Source organism: Rhineura floridana, chromosome 4 (assembly GCF_030035675.1).
Source record: "Rhineura floridana isolate rRhiFlo1 chromosome 4, rRhiFlo1.hap2, whole genome shotgun sequence".
NCBI lineage: Eukaryota > Metazoa > Chordata > Lepidosauria > Squamata > Rhineuridae > Rhineura > Rhineura floridana.
In genome coordinates this window covers 10136183-10154953 of record NC_084483.1, presented here as the reverse complement: position 1 = coordinate 10154953, position 18771 = coordinate 10136183, and the positions used below count along the sequence as shown (strand labels likewise).

The 18771-nt window shown below is 40.5% G+C and overlaps 1 protein-coding gene across 3 annotated transcripts in view; it reads left to right on the top strand.

The window, feature by feature from the left end:
- Positions 1-18771, top strand: part of CTNNA1 (catenin alpha 1) — a 95878-nt gene that overhangs the window by 23484 nt on the left and 53623 nt on the right. For all 3 annotated transcript variants that reach the window (XM_061622460.1, XM_061622462.1, XM_061622461.1), the window contains 2 exons: positions 457-723; positions 4815-5018. In XM_061622460.1, the coding sequence (XP_061478444.1) occupies positions 457-723; positions 4815-5018 (471 nt within the window). The remainder of the gene's footprint in view (positions 1-456; positions 724-4814; positions 5019-18771) is intronic.

Below are 18771 nucleotides of genomic sequence, written 5' to 3'. Positions count from 1 at the left end.
ACATACTCAAACGTATAAAACAAGAGTCCTACTGTTCTCTAACTCAGTAGGTGATAGCAACGTTATATTGTGGAGTAAAAGTCTGAACTTGATGGACCGGGCTGAGTGTCTCTCCTAGTGATCCCAGTGGCCAGGGGCTTTCTGAAGCTCCTGTGGAAACTTGTCAGGCTCTTGCTCATACTCCTTTTCTCTGCTGTCTAGAAGTTTACTAACCATCTGAAATTCTATTAATGAAAGCTAAACATTCAAAATTCTACAGTTGCAACATGATTGTGTCTTGGGAGCCTTGTCATTTTCTGAACTTCTTGATGAATGCTATACTATTATACGTTCTTCGTTTTTGTGTAAAGATGGCAACGTACGGTGGTCTTTTAGTTGTGGGAGAGTCTTAAGTGCTGAACTGCATCACATTTATCTCTAAGTAACACTCATTGCCACTTGAAACATTCTCTGCAGGAATTAAAAGATATCGGTCATCGTGATCAGATGGCTGCAGCCAGAGGAATTCTTCAGAAAAACATTCCTATACTTTACACTGCTTCTCAAGCATGTCTTCAGCACCCAGATGTTGCTGCTTACAAAGCCAACAGGGACTTGATCTACAAACAGTTGCAGCAGGCAGTCACAGGAATCTCTAACGCAGCACAAGCAACAGCTTCTGAAGATGCTGTTCAGCAGCAGGGTGGTGGCGGAGAATTGGCTTATGCACTTAACAACTTTGATGTAAGTACTGCATTTTGCAGGGAAGAAAGGATTTTCCTTTGTCATAATCTGTGGATAGTACATTGCCTAAAAACATTTAGATCTTCTAAGGGCTATGGGAACCATATCCTTGGTTCACACAGGGCTGTGCAGACACCTATAAATTTGCAAGTATCTTTGTGTGAATGTGGTAACAGATGTACATTTTTGTTAAACCTGAGGCCCCATGAGAACGCACAGATGATTTACATGACAGCTTAAAATACCTGGAGATGTGTAGATGGCAAGAGGGATACTCTAGAGAAGCCACGCTCCTTATTGATAATGTGTTGAAATTGTTAGTTTGCATGGAACCGTTTTGAAGTACGGGCCTGCAATAAGGCCCCTACATATAAAAAGGAGCTGAAAATAGGGAATGAACTTGCTTTGGGGGATTTGCACCATGACCTTATAGGAAAGCTGGAGTCTTCGACCTGAAGATTTGCCTGATTTAAGTGAATATGTGAAATCCAATCTATCCACTTCTTTCCAGACAGTGGCACCTCTTGATCCTTAGACAGCTTCTTTTCTCAATCTCTTGTCTTTTCAGTTCTGTTCTGCTTTCATCCAGATGTTCCATAGGCTGTTTGTTCCACTATTTTGCATTTCCACTTTTGAGATTTGTCTACTTGGATCCATTTCCTTAACCTTACCTGTGCAAGGGCCCATAAACACGGTTGCCTCTGCAAGAGTGCAGTGTCAGAATTTCCACTGCTTTTCCTGAATATAGAGGACAGCTGGGACTCCTTAATTCAGCACTGAGTCTTGGAGATACTTGGAAAGCAGTAAGGGTTATTCATTTCAGAATCACTCTTGGGCTTAGTGCAACAGGGGCAAGGCCCATCTCCCCCTTTCCCAGCTTTGAAGGGAGCAGGGAATCGCATCACCCCACAGTTTCACTGGGGCTTAACATCCCAGCCAACAGTTGCAGTGATATTATTAGTGTTAGCACTTCACCCAAAAGTCCCAGGACAGGTTACAACAGCCTTAAAATACAGTGTTGAAAATGACTAGAATCACAAAATAGGTGGGTCCTAAAAATATGTCTCAGGTGGCAAAGGCCATGGTAAAGAGGTGTGTCTTCAACATTCACTTAAAGCTGTACAGTGAGATTGCCACACGCACCTGGGTGGTGGGGGAGTTCCACAACTTAGGGGCCACCACAGAGAATGCCCGGGCTGGTATAGTACAGTGGGGAGGAGAGCCTGGCTGGGAGTCCAGAGTTCAAATCCCCGCTCGTGTCTCTTGGGTGTCGAGGGCCAGCTAAAGATCACACCCCCCCATTGAGTGGCTCAGGGGTTACGTGCCCTGCCGCCTGTGCAGCCGTGGGCAAGCTGCGTAGTCCCAAGGAGCCCAGTTGCCCCCCAGCTGGCAGTTGCGGACAAGGAAGGGGCTGGCTTGTGCAGCTGTGGCAAGCTGAGCAGGCCCTCGCCAGCTGGGGAGGACTAGCCTCAGAGGGGGGCAATGGTAAACCCCCTCTGAATACCGCTTACCATAAAATCCCTAATCATATGGTCACCATAAGTCAGGATCGACTTGAAGGCAGTCCATTTCCATACAGAGAATGCCCTCTTCCAAGCCACCACCCTCTGTGCTTCTGAGGGTGATGGAGCTACCAAAAGGCCCCCTGTGCTGATCTCAAACACCTGAGAGGGCCGGTACAGAAAAGAGGTGGTCTTTCAGATATTTGGGACCCAAGTCATTTAGAGCTAAACACTAGCATGAGCATCTTTATTTAAGCCTGGAAATGAACTGGTAACCAATGAAGCTGTTTTAAAATGGGATTTAAAGTATGATTTAAAAACAACCCCAGTCAGTAATCTAGCTGCTATGTTTTGGACCAGCTGAAGTTTCCAAGTTGTTATATTCATAGTAACTTTATACAAAATTAGGAAGCCTGAATTTTTATTTATATCCTGATCTCGCTTGTCCTAATAAATAATATATCTGTGAAAGTACTAGCCAAAGTCAAGCTTATTTCTCTATTCAGTCTGGAAGATATGTAATTTGTGATTCTAGATTTCCACTTGGAGGTTCATGCACTAGCAATATGCATGAACTGAAGTGTCTTAATTTTTATGTGTTGGTTTTTTCCACGTGTGCAAACATTCATTAGTATTTCAGAAGCTATAAGACGCTACAACAACTGAGAAGCAGGGGTGTGGGTGGGGCTCTTGTACCAAGGCGACATAGTGACAAAGCAGGAGAAATGTATTTGGCAGGCTTTCAGATCTGTATTCTTGAACTAGATACTTAAGAGTCTTTGTTACACAACTGAAAATTATTTTTCCATCTTAAAGTCCTAAGAATGTTATTTGCTTAGTTATCCACTCAAACAAAATATAAGTGTTATAATCACTGAAGTTACTTTCTTTGAACATTGGAGCTAAATGATTTGCACCAGTAATGATTGTATAATAATGTGTTAAAACATTTGTTCTTGATTCTGACAAAAAAACCCATAGGATAATTGTTCTTTCCGAAAAGAAGTGCCAGGAATTTTACCCCTTTTAGGGGGTCCTGAGTATGAATGGCATACCAGGCCCCAAAAATTCTGTTTTGGAAACTTTTTGTCCCCCTTCCTTGGCTGTTGTTTCTGGGCCCTATGTAAGCATTTTTTCCCAGCCAAGCTGACCTTCAACCCCAGAAGGTGCTCGGTTTTCTTACTGTTCTTTTAATCTGTTGTTGTTGTTGTTGTTATGTGCCTTCAAGTCGATTACGACTTATGGCGACCCTATGAAGCAGTGACCTTCAAAAGCATCTTGAACCACCCCGTTCAGATCTTGTAAGTTCAGGTCTGTGGCTTCCTTTATGGAATCAATCCATCTCTTGTTTGGCCTTCCTCTTTTTCTACTCGCTTCTGTGTTAATCTATTATTCCTTTGCAATTGACATGGCTTCAAAGGCTCTGTGACTCTACAGCAGCTTTGGTGGTTAGAAGAGGCTTGCAGTTGTCCAGAAAACTGGCTTATGTACTACTGCTGACAGCCATCACAGATTTGGAACGTGTGTTACCCTGTAGATCAGGATAGATTGTGGGTGGGCAAGTGCTAGCATCGACTTCCTATCAGTTGTGTATTCATGCAGTAGTTGCATTGTAATTTCCTTGTCTGTGCACCTACAGTCACTCCTGACCCTTGATCTCCTTGTCTGGTATACTTGGCAATCATTGTTCTGTATCCAGGGCTTCTCCAGAGTTGCTTCCTATTCTGATTCTCCATTAGTGTTTGTGGTGTTTACAAAGTTTCCCCAAATGCATCCACCATTTCCCCAAACTGGTTGGATAAGTAAGGTGTCTGCATGAAGTTCTGTCACAGAGAACTTAACCAACATATTAAAGCAACTGTTGTTTGCATTGGCTGCCTATACATTCCAGGCCCACTACAATGTGCTAGTGTTTTTTTTAGTACCCTAAACAGCCACCTTCTGGCATTCTTCCCTCCATATGAAGCTTCATTATCTGTGAAATCTCTGTTCTGGGACCATTCTTACATGGGCTGTGATCCTATACCTACTTACCTGAGAGTAAGCCTCATTGAACTTGGTGGGACTTCTTTGTAAAAGTGTATAGGATTGTGTTAGTGGTGGTCAAAGCAGGCTTTTTTTAAGCGGCTGTGCTACTATGGAACAGCATCGCTAAGAACATTAAACACTTAAAATATTGTGGAGTTGACAAACACTTTGTCTGAAGATAGTTTTTTAACATGTTAATATCACTCTATGAAAAGATTGAAGTGGAATCACCGATACAGCGTTAACTTGGCATAAACTATATAGCTGCATGCTCAGCTAAACATCTAAGCCTAAAGGAGTTGAGTTTAATGTACTACTTCGTTCTGTTTTAGTCCAAGAAAATAGGACAACTGTGTAGATTAAGACCCTATATCTATTTTAGACCTCTGCATATTGACAAGATGAAACTGCTTAATTTTGAGTAACATGCTTGATAAGTATATTCTCGTATCATGCTTGTCAAAAGTTTGAGTTAAACTTCATAACAACACTTAAGATGTATTCATCAAACTGATACAGTATGGGAACTTATTAAGAGTTCAAAAAAAATTTTTTTTCCAGAAACAAATTATTGTGGATCCTTTAAACTTCAGTGAGGAGCGTTTTAGGCCTTCCCTGGAAGAGCGCCTGGAGAGCATCATTAGTGGTGCAGCCCTAATGGCTGACTCATCCTGTACACGTGATGACCGACGGGAACGCATAGTTGCAGAGTGTAATGCAGTCCGGCAAGCCTTGCAAGATCTGCTTTCAGAATACATGGGAAATGTGAGTAACCAAATTGTGTTTTTATTTTTAAGTGAGATTTAAAGAGGAACAATGAAACTGTAAGACCTGAATTTAAATAGAATCTCTTAACAAATAAAACTGGAAGTAAAATGAGGCCTTTTGCAACTTATTCTGTCTGAGATACTCTTTTGCTGTGTTAGCATAACTATTTGCTGATGTCTAAATTACTCCATACCCCTTAAATTGAGAGGTGGATGAAATTGTAATGAGTGATTTGGGCTCCTGCAATGGAAGGATTTCTACCCCTAAATAGATATTTCATGGCCTAACATTGTGCAATTGCTGTTCTGTATGAAATGGCTCTTAAATGTGGCAAGAGTCCTGGAGTAGAATGTCATAGTATATAGAAGTAGTAGGTTTCTTGTCTATGAAAGCTCAGGCTGCAATTGTTTTAGACAACACAGCTGCTCCTCTGAAACATACACAGTGCCTACCATAGAATATTTTTTTGTACACAATGTATTTTCATCCCAACATGTAGCATTTCAGCCCCCTTTCCACATGCTACACAACTTGCATTGTGGGCAAAAATCATTGTCCCACCAGGTCTTGAGACAAGTGCATCTCTGGAGATGCTCTAAAGAATTGAGAGAAGCCTCATCTACTACTGAGCCAGGTTCCAGGGTCCTTGTATTAATTTACAAAGCCCTCCACAACTACCTTAGGGACCACCTGAACCCTTATATCCCAGCTTGATTGCCAGAACACCATTTGTCATCCCCTTAGCTGACGAGGTTGACAGCAACAAGAACTCAAGTTCTTAGTGTCATCGGGCCTAGTCTTGTGGAATACTCTGCTAATAGAGATCCAGCAGACTTTTTTAAACGCCTGCTGAAAACTTCTCTGTCACTACGCTAATGCAGGCAATTGAGACAATATCTTCTTACAATAGTTTAATTGATTTCTGATTTTAAATAATATGGTTTTGTTCTGTGTTTATATATGTTGTAAACCACTTCCGTTTTTTTTAATGAACAGTGGAATATAAACATTTTTTAAAAATAAATGTAAACCCTTTTGTGAGGTCTGCCTGAAAAGCGGTATATAACTGCCTATAATGCACAGCAGACATTAACAGATATGGGCAAATAAGTGTATGATGGGTATAAAAATGGCTGAACAAAATAATGATATTATTATTTATTATTATTATTTATTGGATTTATTGGTCGCCCATCTGGGAGGTTGTCCAGCCACTCTGCGCGACTGCAGCCAGAAATATAAATTACATTAGACAATAAACGTAAAAACATTAGAACATTAAAATCACAACCAATAGCTACAGAACCTAACCTACCTCAAAAGCCTGTTTGAACAACCAGGTCTTCAAGGCCCGGCAGAAACTCATCATAGAGGGGGCCTGGCGGAGGTCATTTGGTAGAGAATTCTATAAGGTGGGGGTTACAATTGGAAAGGCTCTCACCCTAGTCCTCACCAATCTAGCTGCTTTGACTGGTGGGATAATGAGTAGGCCTTTCGAGGCTGATCTTGTTGAGCGGCACCCATGATGCTGCTGAAGGTGTTCCTTTAAGTAAACTGGGCCGGCACCATATAGGGTCTTAAAAGTTAAAGCCAATACCTTGAATTGGGCCCGGAAAACTACCGGTAGCCTGTGCAACTCCTTTAGCACTGGAGTGATATGATCGCCGCCGCAGCTGCCTTTAATAAGGTGAGCCGCCACATTCTGTACCAGTTGCAGTTTCCAGACTGTTTTCAAGGGTAGCCCCACATAAAGCGCATTACAATAGTCTAGGCGAGAAGAGACCAGGGCATGTACCACCGGAGGGAGCAGATGGTTGGGAAGGTAGGGGCGTATCCTCCATATCAGATGGAGTTGATATAGTGCCGCCCAGCTCACAGCAGAAACCTGAGCCTCTATAGACAGCTGGGAGTCAAGAATGACCCCCAGACTGCGGATCTGGTCTTTCAGGGGCAATTGTACCCCATTGAGCATCTGGTCGGTATCCCCCAATCTTCCCTTGTCTCCCACCAACAGTACCTCAGTTTTATCAGGGTTCAGCTTTAGCTTACTCCTTCCCATCCAGTCACTCACCAACTCCAGGCACTTGGATAGGGTTTCTACAGCCAGCAGCGGTGAAGATTTAAATGAGAGAGAGATCTGCATGTCATCCGCATATTGGTGGCATTGCAGGCCGGATCTCCTGATGATATCTCCCAGCGGCTTTATATAGATGTTAAACAGCATCAGGGAGAGGATGGAACCCTGAGGCACCCCGCAAGTGAGAGGCCAAGGATCCGAAACCTTGTCCCCCAACGCCACTCTCTGGTATCTCCCAGAGAGGAAGGAGCAGAACCACTGTAATACAGTGCCTCCTATACCTAACCTCTCCAGGCGATCCAGAAGGATACCGTGCTCAACGGTGTCAAAAGCCGCTGAGAGATAAGGAGGACGAGGAGGGTGTATTCGCCTCTGTCCAACGCCCTCCTCATATCGTCCACCAGAGCAACTAAGGCTGTTTCTGTCCCATATCCAGGTCTGAAGCCTGATTGGAATGGACTATTCACACATTATTTCATAACTTAAGATGGTGTAGGTGCTGCAGATGCAGCATCAGCGAAATCTATTTGCATAAGGGAGACTTCTGCTCATTCCATTTCGTATAAAGGTAATAAATTTAAAGGTGGCAATAGAACTGAAACAATTCAATGATGACATCAGCATCTGACCTCTAACTTCAACATTTGAATTTCAAATTGAATTTTGACAGCAAAAACTTGTTTGAACTCAGTATAAGACTTTACTGCATTTCAGTGATAACTGTCAGACTTACTGCTACTACATGTCATAAGAACATAAGAAGAGCCTGCTGGATCAGGCCAGTGGCCCATCTAGTCCAGCATCCTGTTCTCACAGTGGCCAACCAGGTGCCTGGGGGAAGCCCGCAAGCAGGACCCGAGTGCAAGAACACTGTCCCCTCCTGAGGCTTCCGGCAACTGGCTTTCAGAAGCATGCTGCCTCTGACTAGGGTGGCAGAGCACAGCCATCATGGCTAGTACCCATTGATAGCCCTGTCCTCCATGAATTTGTCTAATCTTCTTCTAAAGCCATCCAAGCTGGTGGCCATTACTGCATCTTGTGGGAGCAAATTCCATAGTAACTATGCGCTGAATAAAGAAGTACTTTTGTCTGTCCAGTACTTTCGTGTTGAAAAATCTACAAGCTTCTGTCAAATACAGAAATAGCATACCAAATACTTGCATAGCCATAAAATACTTGTCAAAATTTTCAGGGGAGAATTTCCTTCGGCAAATTTAGTTTCAACTCTTAACAACAAATGAGAGGGGCAAATGTTGGTGTTGAAGATTGTCTAAGGAGAATAAAGAAGCAAAAGGCATGAAACCTCTGGGTGGTTGCAGTGTCAACTATCTGCTGCTTGGAAGAATGCATTTTGGTCTTCATGTTGCAAGATCCATTCCTTTCTGGAATTTCATGGGTTTTTCCTAGCTGTCTCTCTCGCACACAGGCACAGTGAGGAGGAGCTGTCTTGCAGTTTGAGAACAACTGGGTTAACTAGCATTTCTTGTTAGCTTCCTTAGGAGAATGGGTGTCTGAAATACTTTTTATCGCAACTTTACCATTCTTACCCTAATTGACCCAATGTGTAACTTGGTTAATGATGTGAAGACTTGGGAGGAGGGAACAGGATTTATTCCCAAAAATGATTTCAAAACAAAATAACAGGAAAACGTAAGACTGTGTACAGTATCAGATCATTACAGTTACTCTACATTGAGAACAAGCTAATCCAGAGTTGTACACTGATACTGCAATTCTCAAATACAATAGCAAGATGCGTTTTTGCCTCTAGGAGGCACTGCCATTGACACAAGAGAAAGCAGAAGGGTTCACTGCAGCCTTTGCTTGTGGGCTTCCTCATGTTGGCATAGTTGGTGAAACAGTTTCTGCCCTCTTGAACGGGCCTCAAAGGATGGGTGGGAGAAAGTACAGAGCAACTCAAAAAAGCAGAAACTGATCGCAGTAGAAAAAATGAGACTGATTAAATTCCATGTAGTATTCATGGAGTCTTAGATCTCCTGTGCCCTCTTTTTCTCAGCTCTTTCTATGGAAATGAGTGCTTAAGTGTGCTTTACGCTGTGGAGAATTGGAGGAGACATAATAATTTTCAGAATACATAATTTTCTTTGTTTTACTTTTTAAAATATATTTTTCAGTGTTTTATTGCTTGTGTATTTGCCACCTTGGGCTCCTTTGGGAGGGGCAGGATATAAATTTAATATATTAAGCAAATAAATATGTTGATGGGTTTTTATTTTTGCCTACAGTAGGGCCCCGCTTTACAGCGCTTCGCTTTACAGCGTTCCGCTAATGCAGCGGTTGTCAATTGCAGAAAGGCCCTGTTCTTACAGCGCTTGTTCCGCTGTTACGGCGTTTTTTTTGCCGGCGGGTGCCATTTTGGTCAATGTTAGTCAATGGGTTCCGCTTTACAGCGGGGGTCTGGAACGTAACCTGCTGTATGAGTGGGGCCCTACTGTACTCATAAACTGGCAAAACTTCAGCAGCTTGTAGTTCATTTTGTAACAAAAAAAGTAAATTTAATTGGTAATTGTCTGAACAAATTGTACTTTTGATGCGCCCATAAAATTATGTTTGGTATAACAAAATTGTATACATAATTCATTTTACTTTCCTAAAATAACAGAGTGGCTTTTTATCTGTAAATGGTGCTTTAATATAAGTACTGCATATTTTTCCATTTTCCATAAAACTTCATCTTTTTCCTGGAGAAAAAAACTAGGGAGCAAATGTTTCAAAATTTCCAGAAATTTTACATATCTAAACTTGATACAGAAAGCACGTGGGAAGAACATTTTTGAAATAATTTTGAGAACTGTTGCCTCACTGCCAACAAACTAAATAATTGTGGGGTAGGGCAGGGGGAAGAGTTGTCAAATGTCTACTAGACTGGACAATAACGTTGATGCAGCTCTGTGTGTGTGTGAAACTGGCCCAAATTAATTTGTTTGCAAAGCAGGGAGGAGTGACTTTGTAAACTGCTGTTCAAATTGTGTCGCAATCCATGAGTATGTCAGAAGTTTGCAAAATTTATATTGCTTCAGCAGTTAGTAATCTGTGATTGCTGATTTTAGTATTTATTTCTTAAGTAAAGCATTGACAGGGAATTCCAGTAGATAATTGGCTCAGGTAGGTTTTGTTGGTGGGTTCTTGTTGGGTCCATATCAGGTGTTTAGGAGGAGTCTTAGTAAGGAGGAATATGGGTAATGCCACCCCAGTTTCAGTGATCATGGGCAGAGGGAGATACGGCCATGGGGAGGTGGTGAATTACCATAGAAGACAAGGGCAAGGCTATCTGCGCCTTGTTCCTTCCTCCCACTCCTCTCACTGATGGGTTATCCCAGTCTGCGTCTATGTTGGAATTGCTTTTTTAAATGTTTTTAAACCTTTCCTTTTTTAAAAGATGTTTTTAAAGCTTTTTTTAAATAAGTGTTTAAATGTGTTTTATTTTAATGTATTTTAAAGTCTGTTTTTACATGGTGTTTTAAAGTGTTTTAGTGCTTTTGTTTGCTGCCCTGGGATCCTACTGGGAGGAAGGGCGGGATAGAAATCAAATAATAAATAAAACAAATAATAAAATTAAATAAATTAAAAACAAAGTAGAGAGCAGGAATAAATTGCAATGGTGGGAAAACCTCTTCGTGTTTCCCCTTCTGGATGCCTTTAGCCGCTCCTGAAAAATCCCCCTGAAATTGGAGTGACTTCAGCCAGCATTCCAGGAAGTGTCACCACTTTAACAACCCCCCACCTGATCCCAGCCAATATAATTATATTGGTCTCATTTAATGGGAAAATAGCTTGATTTGTCATAACATGCATTATTATCCCCAAAAATGAGCAAAGCTTTCACATTATTAGCACTGTAGCAACAGGTAATATCCATAAAGCATCACCTAAGTATAAGTTCAAGAAAGTAGTGTAAATGGAACTTAATGTAGTTAAGTAAAATGATTTGGATTCATGAGATATCTGGAGATGAAATGTCAATCAAAACCCCCCAGCTAAAAGTAATCTGAGATGTCATGCAGATTGCATATTGGACAGCTGCTAGTTAAAGGCATTTGTGTTGAGGCAATTCATTTTCTTTTCTTAGAAAGTAGAAACTAAAGTGGTTTTACATAAAACCCAATTAGGCATCTATATCAACACAGCTTGAACAGAATTGCGGTCAGGATCTAAAGAGCTACATTTAAGTGTACCCAAGGCTTTGGTCTCGTCTAGTGGAATTTGGCTTATTTTCCTTTGAAGTGCAGTCCCAAATACCATATAAAAACTATTTTAGAAACTCTCGTTTTACATAAGGCTTACAATATAACATGGAAGGAGAGTGTTTGAGAACCACAAATCCAAACCTTCCTTGCATGCAAAAGACTACCTGCAGTTGTTTAGATCTTGGACAGTGTGTCTGCTTTACTTTATGAAGCCGTTTATGCCATTCTTTTATATGGTGAGGAAAGATAAATTGCTGAAGAGCTAACATTAAGTAATGCTTCATTTTATATTACAGTGCTTCCATTTCTTAACGTTTGAATAGTAATTTTGAAATCAAGATAGAATTGTATTAAGGAAAAACCCCTCTCGATTTCAGCATCTTAAATAGTAGCACACTGACTTAACTGAAGTGCTGTCTTGCATGTGAAGGTGAATTTACCAACATTTATGCACTAAATCAGCATTGTGTTTGCAGGTGAGACATAGGTACTGAACTAGGCTGATAGGATTCTATGGTTTTATGTGCTGTTAGAAGAACAGTCATCTTTGCAACTATTTTTCTCTGCCCATACTCCCATCTACAGTCTCACAAATCCCCTTAGTACCTTGCCCGTGGCAAGTGCCCCCTTGCATAATTTCAAGGAAGGCATGGGGGCAGGTGTCTGTGATCATTTTGCACGAGATATATCCACCACTTTTGCAAAAGCTCCATGCAAAATGAAACAAGACCCAGACCTCTGTCTCACACGAGACTGGGAAGGAAGGGACTGATGGTGATCACAAATAATGACTAGCTGGTAAGCCAGGTCACAGTTTTGGACCTGTAAACCTTTCAGGCATTCTGAACTTTTCTAGCTGAACCCCAACACTTCCACAAGTAGCACAGAAAATACAAGAGGCAGAATTTAGTATTGACTATTACAATGAATAGATAGCATTGTCAGATTGTCAACCTGGAGGGACTTTTCTAAATCTGGTGGATAACCTAGGAACATAACAAAATACAGACTATAATCACGACCCAGTGTGTGTAGACATGTAATACACTTCTAATGTGGACGACATCATTACTCCATTATTATTATTGTTATTGTTATTACCACCACTACCTGACTTTCACCAATAGGTCCCAGGGCAGGTTACAACATCTAAAATACAATATCAAAAAGAATTAAAGCACATTTCAATCATAAGAATAGGATAGGTTCTGAAAACACACATCTCAGGAGCCAAAAGCCAGGAAAAGCCAGCATTCACCGAAAACTGTACAGCCAGGTACACCTCTGTAGGGAAGGAATCCCACAATTTAGGGGCTGCTGCAGAGGATGCCCCCTCCCAGGCCACCACCACCTGAACTTCTGAGGGTGGTGGACCTACAGTGAAGGTTCCCTCTGCTGATCTTAACACCCAGGAGGGTCTGTAAGGAAGGAGATGGGGTCTCAGATATTTGGGGCCTGAGTTGTTTTAGAACAGGGATTATGTTCTAAAAGCACCCCTAGCCAATAATTTGACCACTGCATTTTGGACCAGATGAAAGTTCCAAGTTGTCTTCAAGGGCAGCCCCACGTAGAGCATGTTGCAATAATCCCATCTGGAAATTACCAGAGCATAGAGTATTTTGATCAAGTTGTCTCTGTCCAACCAGAGCTGGATCAGCCGGAGCTGGAAATAGCTACCTGGCTCTCCAGTGACAATGCTGGATCCAGGAGTGCCCCCAAGTGCAATCCCATCCAGAACAGGCGGTCTTCCTATCTCCTAGACTCAAGAACAGGAAACACCTCTGTCTTTTCAGGATTTAGTTTCAATTTATTGGCCCACAACCAGTCCATCACTGCCTCCAAACACCTGTCTAGCACCTAAACTGCCTCTCCCGATTCAGAAGGGGCAAAAAGATAAGAGCTGGGTATCATCCACATATTGATGGCACTTCACTCCCAAACTCCTGATGACAGCTCCCAGAGGCTTCATATAGATGTTAAAGAGCATGCAGGATAGAATGGATCCTTACGGAGCACCACAAGAAAGTTTCCATGGTGTTGAATAGTAGTCTCCCATAACTACTTTCTGGAAACATCCCTGGAGGTAAGAACAGAACCACTAAGCACAGTGCTCCAAACCCCTACGTCCCCAAGCTGCTCCAGAAAGATAACATGGTCAAGGGTATCAAAACTTGCCAAGAGATCTAGAAGAATGAGCAGGATTGCACTCCCCCATCTCTCTCCCGACAAATGTCATCAACCAGGTCAACTAAGGCAGTTTCAGATGTTGTTGGACTACAGCTCCAATCATCCCTGATCCTATCATTGGTTATGCTGGCTGGGGCTGATGGGAAGTGAGAGTCTAATAGCAGCTGGAGGGCCGTCCCTGTCCTATTAAATGGCTTAGGTATTGCATATGTGGCATGTTGTTACTACCCAAAACCACTGTAGTAAGAATTTCACTTAATGCATAAATTTGTTCTTGGGAGATGAAATTTTGGGACTTTACCTGCTCAGTAAAATCTCATCACTCAATAAAATCTCATCTCTTAATAAAATTAACTGTGAATTTTCATGACTTTTTTCTTAGGTGCTTCCTAGGAATACAACTAGAATTCACAGAATTATCACTTTTACCTCCTTTAGTAGAGTATTTTTAATTCTGGAGGCAAAATAGCCTGGCTTTTCTTCTTCATCAACTTAGCCTGCTACTGCAGGCAACCTGCTCAACAGCAATAATCAAGCATAAGAGTTCTGATTTTGTATTCAAATTAACCATGTGGACTAGAAATCTGCTTGATTTAAATGAAATATGGTTTTCTTTACACTTTTACAGCAGTTGATGTGTAGAAACTGGGAGGGAAGGATGGCTTGTGGCCTCAAGTGACCCAATTCTGTTGCTTCCTAGACTCCTTTGGAGAATGTGGTCATTGGTATTGGGTACTTCTGTTCTGAAGCATCACTTCCCAATATAAATACAGGCTGTCATTAGTGTGTTATTTTTAACAAACGCTTTGATAACGGAAATCATACTAAATAATAGGTGGCACTGATTTAATAGAACTATGCAAACTAAAGCCTTTGTTTCCTCGTGCCTACTGTCATAGGACAGAACAATGGTCTTTTGGCAGAATCCACCCATTAAAATGGTTTGATTTGGTGGAATATGTGCTCTGCATCATGGACCAGGCTGGAGAATACAGTATTCTTTGTAGCTAGAAATGGCAAATTGCTTTGATCTTAATTCCTCATACTGGCACTTACATACATACATACATAACCTTACACTAAAAGAGCACGTGAAAAACAGTACATTGTGGAAATTGTTCATAAATATTCTAGGCTCAAATTTTAAATTAGTATTTATATGCTTAGAATTCCATATTTGAGAGTCTGTCACAGTTATTTCAGCTCGTAGAAACACTTGTGGGTTTTTCACTTACCTAATGTGTTCTAAGTAGATAAATTGCACTGTAACAAACTGTTACTTAACATTAAGAACATGCCAACAGTAGCATTTCGCTGAAATGTAATGTTAGCCTTTTTAGACAGCCTGTATTTCAGGAGCAGATATAATAGCTGGTCCTGAAGACTGCTGTTTTGGACGATCTTGTCACCAAATAGGTTGCATTACCAGTATTTCTCTTCTAAAAATGGTATCAATAAAGAGACAACTATTTTTACAGTATACACAATTTTTAATATTTTTGTACACTGCACTTAACTGCATTATCCATCTTTCTCCTCCACCAGAAAACGTATCTTGGAACATTACTAACACAAGTCACCTGAAATGTATGTTAATATTTGTTTTCCGCATACGTTGAAACGTTCAAGGAAGAAAAGTAGCAAGAGAAATATTGAACTTCTGAATTTTACATCATGGGTGTAGCTACCATCTTGTTCTCACATGTGGCATGACTTGCATTTATGTTGAATAATGAAGTGTCATACAAACTTTTATACTCTTCCCTTATTATCCCCCACCTCAACAAGTAGCTATTTCAGTATCAAGAGTATGATTCCAAAGTATTAAACATTGCTGGCAGCTAGATAAGATGATGATTGTGAAGCAAACTCCATATATTGCGTCTTGGAGTGCAAAAGTTTGTGACACTGAACATGATTTAACCTTGCCATGCAACAACAAATTCTAATTCTGAAACTTGCTTGCAAGGACCTTAGCTTTCTGAAGTCATGGCAATAATTCATTTACTGAGGGTTTTGTTGAGCAATTCCATGAATAAAATGTGACTGTACTTGATTTCCCCTCTTCTCCCCACTCCCCCCAGTAGGGCTGTGTAAGCGAAGCCTTCAATATCAGCTGTAAGAAGGCATTAAAGATGGCATTCTGCTGTTAGGAAATAAGTAAAAATACAAGGGCCTTATTTAGCATAGGTAGGAACCGTCAGCTGGGGAAAACACGTAGTGTTTGAGGGTTGCGGGAGGCTTACAACTGCCTTGACACAGTGAACGATGCTGGTCTGGAGTTTGGTTCACACATGCATATACGCATGCATGGATGTAACTATCTCCCATCACTTAATTATTCAATGTATCTTGATCAAATTGTAGAATCTGTTTGTTTTGAAATTGCTGTCAGCTGATGGACAAAATGCTGCATGATGGCTTTTCACACATGGGCATCTTAGTTGACACTATGGTCAATGTGATTGTACATGTATGAACTGATCCTCATATTGTTCCTTCAGTTGGTTAAAATACTACTTTTGGTAATTTTGCTAATACTGGATTGAATGTGACAGTAGCAGCAGTCAGCCACTCAAGAAAATATCCTCTTTCCTAGAGAGACAAAGGAAAATACAGTTTAGGAATATAGCAAACATAACTAGTGGGTGGGCTTGCCATGTGCAGATCACTGTTTGAAAGACTGATCTGTTTTGGTGGATGCCAGTGAATTATCATGCAGGCGATATGATTCCTCTTATTGGATTTAATACTGGCCTGTGCTTTGAGTAATTAAGTAGCCTACACAGCTTTTTGTTAAAGCAACCAAATGTTATAAAGACAAGCTTACATTGTGGTAGTGTAGGTATCCGTGTAACAAACTTAATGTCTATGTAACCTAAACCTACTTGACAAGTTATGAAAATAACATTGGACTGTCCTTGCCTAGATGTTTCCAGGTATCTGCTCAAAGGGAAAGGAAAATGGGTTGACATGGAAAGGAGTAGGTGATATGTCCACACTGAGAGTTCCCTTGAAGGGAAAGATAAATGCATGTCAGCCTATATCCAGAGTTCCACAAACTCACTTGGCTGTTTACCAGTAATGAGCATCCTGTTCCACATCTCAGACACAAAGATCCATTTTCTGTTGAAGGTGGAAAAGGTGATGGAGGTGGCATCAGTAGTATACTGGCATTTCTTGCAAAAGCCCAGCATGAGGGGAAGAGTTTGTTGGCAACCAGAAATTTTGGCTGACTAACAAGTCCAGCTAGTTGTTACAGCTCCCATGTAGTATTTAGATAATTAACTGGGATAATGTTGGGCTATTTTCAGTTAGGAATATCCTGTAGGATGCAAATAGGATTTGTAGAGCTCATGATTGTATATGTGTAAATGGTTCTGAGGAAAAACTATACTGGCATTAGTATGTTACATTTCAAACTAAATTCTACAGAATTTATACATTGGTATCAGCATGGTAGGGACCTTCTTGGTGGCAAAGCCTGCTTGCTACCTGTTAAGGGAGGGAAAGGCTTCAGCATTTAAGCATTTTATCTTGCACTTTAGTTCTTTGCTGGGTATACACCTTTGTCCACCTTCAAACACACTTGTGCAGTTATGCACAACTGTTTCTTGGCAAGATATGAAATCTGTTTGCATATGGCGGAGGGGAGAGGCTGACAATGCACAAGAGTTTGATATATACAACATTAATCTCAATGAAACTGAATAGATTGTTGGTGGCTGCAGTGTTTAAATGCAGAGAGAATTTCCGTTTACCCAGATGCATAGAATACACTGTATATGGCTAAAATAATGGCTTACTACATGAGAGATTTGCAGATATCCATCCATTTTCACTCTAGTAGTAAACTGTCAGTGGCTTAATAGAACTAGAAAAATAATCATAGGAACCCTCCATTTAAGTTAAAATAGAGTCCAGTATGAAAAGCTGAAGCTTACGGTTAGTGGGCTGCGACTCATTGTCTTTAAAGTCTCACATCTCCAAACTACTCACTTTTATGTTAAAGCACTGAAACATATTTATCCAAGTACTTCACTAAGAGATACTGCGCATATAAAAATGGATTTTTGAGCCAATGGATAAGTTGAAAACTTCGCAGCATAGTACAACGCATAATACTATATACTGATTAAAGGAATCCAAGCACCAATGTTTCTTTTCCCTCTGTATGTACTTGTAAATATTGTTGCAGCTGAACTTGGCACGATATGTTAGATCTACATATGTACATTTTCTTTCTAATTTCATAGCTTTGGTTATGTCTTCATAAGTTTTTGAACAGTTGCAATAAACACTCCTCCTTCTGTTTACACTCCTCCTTCTGTTTAAACTACATAGATGTACAGTAATATTTAATTCTATAATCCAGTCTGGAAACTGTATCATTATTCAGAAATAGCTTGGTTATTTTTAATGTAGCTTTACTACCATAAATATTTCTAAACATTCTCTGTCAAGTAAAACAGTGTTCCAAAGATAGGTTTTTATTAAACCTCCTTTAATATCCTACTCTAAAATGTTCTTACTCTTCCCATGGTACAATCCCTAACATTTAATCGGAAGTAAATCTCTCTTCTGAATAAACCAGATTAGGATTTGCATATTAATCTTCTTGGATTGGGATTTTACAATGGCAGATGACAACTGTACTGTAAGGGCTAATTTGGCCTCCAGGGAAACCAGTAGTTAGAGCATAAAATAGTTTTCTGGTCTAGATGAACAGTTGGGGATGAAAGGCAGAATTTTATGTGCTTGGTGGTTGTTGTTTTTTAAAAAAAACCTCAATTTTAATTTAAAGTATATACTGGTTCTTAGTCTGAAATGTGTCCCATTAAAGGTCAAGACAGATTTAATAAAAGTTGAAGCGTATCTATCTAATACCTTGAAGATCAGATACTCAGTAGCGTGCAGTCTGTAGAAGGTTGATATTTCAAAGCAATGAGTGTAATCCTGGTTTATTCAGAAATGTCAACAGCTATATACTGAATCTGAATCACATTTAGATAAGCTGAACTCTCAATATGGAGTAAAGAAAATAATCCTTTTCCATGCTTCGCTACACTGAAAAATCTCTTGTCTGCACCTTTCCACTGTAGATCACAAGTCCGAGAATTGGTTTATTTTTAAAAAATGAAGAAAAATTCCATTAAATCTCTACTTCAAAGAAAACTGAGCCAGCTGAAATGTTGGGGATCATAGCTACAATGCTTCAATTGATAAAATGTTTTCATCCAGACTATTCTTCTAAATCAAATCTGGAGGCTTGAGAGTA